At 46.1% G+C, this 5,101-nt stretch overlaps 2 protein-coding genes across 2 annotated transcripts in view; one reads left to right on the top strand and one right to left on the bottom strand.

Moving 5' to 3' along the window:
* Positions 1–5,101, bottom strand: part of rint1 (RAD50 interactor 1) — a gene marked incomplete in the record, with an annotated part of 47,234 nt that overhangs the window by 29,571 nt on the left and 12,562 nt on the right. The window contains 2 exon segments of the mRNA XM_037696096.1: positions 3,050–3,108; positions 3,189–3,250. Of these exon segments, the coding sequence (XP_037552024.1) occupies positions 3,050–3,108; positions 3,189–3,250 (121 nt within the window).
* LOC119428284 (macrophage migration inhibitory factor-like) lies at positions 3,816–4,215 on the top strand. Its single transcript, XM_037695948.1, has one exon. It carries the CDS (start codon positions 3,816–3,818, stop codon positions 4,161–4,163), a length of 348 nt encoding a protein of 115 aa, XP_037551876.1. The 3' UTR covers positions 4,164–4,215.

The following is a 5,101-nucleotide window of genomic DNA, read 5'->3' on the forward strand; positions in this document are numbered from 1 at the left end:
CATACATCCATCCATCCATCCATCCATCCATCCATCCATCCATCCATCCATCCATCATCTTTTGTTTGTTCTGACATCTGGTCGCAGGGGCAGCAACTGGAGCAGGAAGGCCCAACATCTCTTTCCACAGCCACCTCTTCTAGCTCTTCTGGGGGGACCCCCATGCATTCCCAGGCCAACTTCGAGACATAGTCTCTCTAACGTGTCCTGGGTTTTCCCCGGGGTGTCCTCCCAGTTGGACATACCTGAAGCACCACCTTAGAGAGGCATCCAGGGAGCATCCTTACCAGATGCCCAAACCACCTCAACTGGCGCCTCTCGATGTGGAGGAGCAGCGGTTCTACTTCGAGTCTCTCATGGATAACTGAACTTCTCACTCTATCTCTAAGGGAGAGTCCAGATACCCTGCAGAGGAAACTCATTTCAACTGCCTGTATTGGCGATCTCATTCTTTTGGTCACTACCCAGAGCTTGTGACCATAGGTGAGGGTAGGAACGTACACTGACCAGTAAACAGATCTTTGCCTTACAGCTCAGCTCTCTCTTCACCACAACAGACTGATAAAGAGTCTGTAACACTGCAGATGCTGCACCAATTTGTCTGCCAATTTCTTGCTCCAATCTTCCCTCACTCGTGAACAAAATCCCAAGATACTTGAACTCCTCCACTTGAGGCAGAACCTCAACCTCAAGAGAGCAATCTACCCATTTGTGGTTCAGGACCATGGCCTCAGATTTGGAGGTGCTGATTTTCATCCCAGCCACTTCACACTCGGCTGCGAACCACTCCAGTGAGAGCTGAAGACCACAGCATGATGACACCAACAGGACCACATCATCTGCAAAGACCAGAGATGGAATCCTGAGGCCACCAAACCAGAATCCCTCTGCTCCCTGGCTGCACTGAGAAATTCTGTCCATAAAAGTTATGAACAGAATCGGTGACAATGAGCAGATATGGCAGAGTCCAATCCCACCCTGAAGGGGTTCACTTTCTCCAGGCAATGCAAACCAAACTCTCACACTGCTTGTTTAGGGACTGAACAGCCCGTAACAACGGGCCCCCAATCCCATATTCACGGAGCATCCCCCACAGTGTAACCTGAGGAACACAGTCAAATGCCTTCTCCAAGTCCACAAAACATGTAGATCGGATGGGCAAACTCCCATGACCCCTCGAAGACCCTTGTGAGGATAAAGAGCTGGTCCAGTGTTCCATGGCCAGGACGGAACCTGCATTGTTCCTCCTGGATCTGAGGTTCAACCAATAATTGTACTCGCTTTTCCAGTACCCCTGAATAGACCTTACCAGGGAGGCTAAGGAGAGTAAAGTCCCTGTAATTGGAGGACACCCTTTCGATCCCACTTTTTAAAAATGGGAACCACCACCCTAGTTTGACAATCCAGTGGCACTGCTCCAGATGTCAGATTCAGAATCAGAGTTAGAGAGTCAGAGTCAGAGGGTCAGAGTTTCCTTATTGTCATTCAAGCTAAGTTGAAGACTAGAGGTGACAGAGCCTTCTCTGTGATAGCACGCAGACTGTGGAACAGCCACCCTCTGTCTTTTAAGCCCTCTCAGTCAAGTAGATCAGTTTAAGTCCAGACTGAAAACACATCTATTCTCCCTGCCCTTCAACCTCAAATTAGTACCTGATTGATTTAAGTTTTTGGGAAATTGCAGCAAATGTGAAATAGTTTGTCTTGGTTTTTATTAGTACTATTATTTTATTGGTGCTTTCCTGCAAATTTGATCATACTTTTATTTTTATTAAACTCAATTTTATTTCTTTTATCATCTTTTTATCTATGATGTTGTAATTCCTGTGAAACACTTTGGTCAGCTGTGGTTATTTTTAAACGTGCTATATAAAAAAAACCATTGAATTGAATTGAAATTCGCACCTCGTGTGGTACATGTGATGGAATGAGATTATGAACACAGGGTTCCAATTAAATCCCACAATAAAATGTAAAAGAAAAACAGTAATAATATCTAAGATAAACCTGTCTAAATAATAAAAGTTGAATGAATGAAAAAGATATGAACTAAGAAAAACATCAACTAAATATAGACTAAGCACTAATACCATAAAAATAATATGCTGAACAGCAGCACGAACATGACTCTGTGTGAGCAGATGAGTACAAATGAACAACAAAACATGAAACAGATCAGCAGCAACATGAAACAGATCAGCAGCATCATGAAACAGATCAGCAGCAACATGATGTGATTTTTCAGTGATTTCCTGGTTAGTGATTCATGAGTCTAACAGGCTCAGGGTAGAAACTGTTCCTCAGTCTAGTGGTTCTACACTTAATGCTCCTTAACCTTCTTCCTGAGGGGAGTGGGGCAAAAAATGTGTGTGCTGGGTGAGTGGGGTCCTTCATGATTCATGTGGCCTTCTTCCTGCATCTAGAGGTGTAAATGTCTGTGATGGTGGGGAGGTTGACTCCAGCAGACTTCTGTGCATCCTTCACCACTCTCTGCAAAGCTTTTCTTTCTGCAGCTGTGCAGCCTCCATGCCACACGTTGATGCTGGAGCACAGGATGCTCTCCACTGCACACCTGTAGAAGGAGGTGAGGACTGAGCTTCCAGACCAGCTCGCCTCAGCCGTCTGAGGAAGTAGAGTCTCTGATGAGCTTTCTTGATCAGGCTGGTAGTGTTGTTGCCTCAGCTGATGTTGTCATTCAGGTGCACACCCAAGTACTTGTAGCTGGAGACCACTTCCATCGCAGATCCTCCTATGTTCAGGGGGGTGTATTTGTTCCATCTGAAGTCCACAACCATCTCCTTCATCTTCTTCACATTGATATGAATGTTATTCTCCTTGAACCAGCTCTCCAGGTGTTCCACTTCCTGCCTGTTGTCAGAGATTTGATGGCAGAGGATCCTACACACAGACTCAGAAAGGTTTTTAAAATGTTTATTGAGTAAATAAACAGCTTCTGGTGTCTCAGGTCCAGGGGCAGGAACTGTATCTAAAATGATACAGAGGGGAAAGGTTAATGTTTGACAGAATAACGAGTAGATATCTGACTACAGACGGTCTGATGAAACACTAATCTTTCTTGTTGTAACAGGACACTTCAGCAGAGACACAGAGCTGCAGAGACCAAGGGAAATCCAGAGGCGTAGTCGAGGATGAGCAAAGTTCATACACAGGATCAGAAGAGGAGACAGTACCGATAGGGAGAGGCAAAGGCGAAATCCAAAAACAGGCATAGGTTGTCAACAAGATCAGAAGGCTGAGGCACAAAAAGGGAAAGACAAAAATCGTGGTCGAGGGAAACAGGCGTGGATCAAGATTAAAGAGCTGTGAACAAGAAGAGTACACTGGATAACTGTGGCTGGAAGCAAGCAGTTGATTTGGCAATGTAGTGGAGAAAGCACGAAGTGTGTATATACACCCAGAAACAGGTGGAAACCATCAGTAGCAATCAGGGAGAGAGGCGTGGCATGTAAAGAGGCTGGTAGAAGCAGCAGAGGAAAAACCCAGGAGAGCAGAGAAGAAAAAGTCAAACAGTGAACGGAGTGATGAGAAGAGGAAAAAACATAGTGTAAACTGTGACACCTGTAGCTGGACTCATTGTGTATCATCTGCAAACTTTACAATGTGACAGCCTGGATGGGTAGGTGCACAATCATATGTGAGCAGAGTGAACAGGAGAGGGCTCAGCATACAGCCCTGAGAGGAGCCAGTGCTGAGGGTTATGGTGGAGGAGGAGAAGTTGTGGATCCTCACTGACTGCGGTCTGTTTGTTAAGAAGTCTAGTACTCAGCTTTGTCAGAATCGAAGAAAGAGGAACAATCATGCCGATGTTTGTGGTGAACACCAACGTGGCTAAAAGCGACGTGCCTCCGGCTCTGCTGTCGAAGGCTACGGAGGAACTGGCCAAAGCCATGGGCAAACCTGCGCAGTACATTGCTGTGCACATCAACCCAGACCAACTGATGATGTTTGGAGGGAAGGGAGACCCCTGTGCTCTCTGCTCTCTTCACAGCATCGGCAAGATCAGCGGAGCTCACAACAAGCAATACTCCAAGCTTCTGTGTGGACTGCTGAACAAACACCTGGGAGTCTCTCCTGACAGGATTTATGTTAACTTTGTGGCCATGGATGCAGCCAATGTGGCCTGGAACAACACAACGTTTGGTTGAGAAGCACACCAATACCTTGAAATTATATAAATAAATAAAAATCATTCCATCATTTAAAAAAAAAAAAAGAAGTCTAGTACTCAGTTGCAAATGGAAGGGCTTAGTCCTAGTGTCAGTAGTTTGTCCATCAGGGTTTGGGGGATCATGGTATTGAAGGCAGACATGAAGTCCACAAAGACCATATGGATGTAGGAGTCCTTCAGCTCCAGGTGGGGGAGAGCAGTGTGGACCACAGAGGAGATGGCATCCTCTGTTGATCGGTTCTCATGGTATGCGTACTAGTGAAGGTCCTTGCTGATGTTGATGGTTGTTTTGATGTGGGTCATGACCAGTTTTTGAAGTATTTAGCGACTATTGGGGTGAGGGCTACTGGCCGATAGTCATTCAAACCAGCTACTGTAGAGCGCTTTGGGACTGGGATGATGGTGGTGGTCTTCAGACAAGTGGGAACTGTTGCCAGGGTCAGTGAGGAGTTAAAGATGTTGGCCAGAACCTCGCAGAGCTGATGCACAGTCTTTCAGCACCTTCCTGGGAATCCAACATTTTTCAGTCAGATCATCTGGACAGTTTCTTTTTTTGTGCTGAAACGTTTCGCCTTTGATCCGGAAGGCTTCATCAGTCAAGGAAACACACAACACAAAACTGATTCTTCCCCCAACAGCTTACTCCAAAGTGGAACAAGCCAGTTATGTTGGTGCTAAGATGATCTCTTCGGCACGTCCCATCCAGTCCATTGCCAGAAGATCAACATCATCAGGCCAGGACTCTGAGGTCTACACTCATCTCCAGGCCAGCGGTCACTCTTTCAGGGATGAAGATGTTCACATCCTGGACAGAGAGGAACGATGGTTTGAGAGAGGAGTAAAGGAGGCCATCTTTGTGAAAAGAAATCGTCCATCATTAAACAGGGGTGGAGCCTCCAGGTTCAACTGTCCCCC

Source organism: Nematolebias whitei, chromosome 22, assembly GCF_014905685.2.
Source record: "Nematolebias whitei isolate Nwh7 chromosome 22, NemWhi1, whole genome shotgun sequence".
NCBI classification, from domain to species: domain Eukaryota; kingdom Metazoa; phylum Chordata; class Actinopteri; order Cyprinodontiformes; family Rivulidae; genus Nematolebias; species Nematolebias whitei.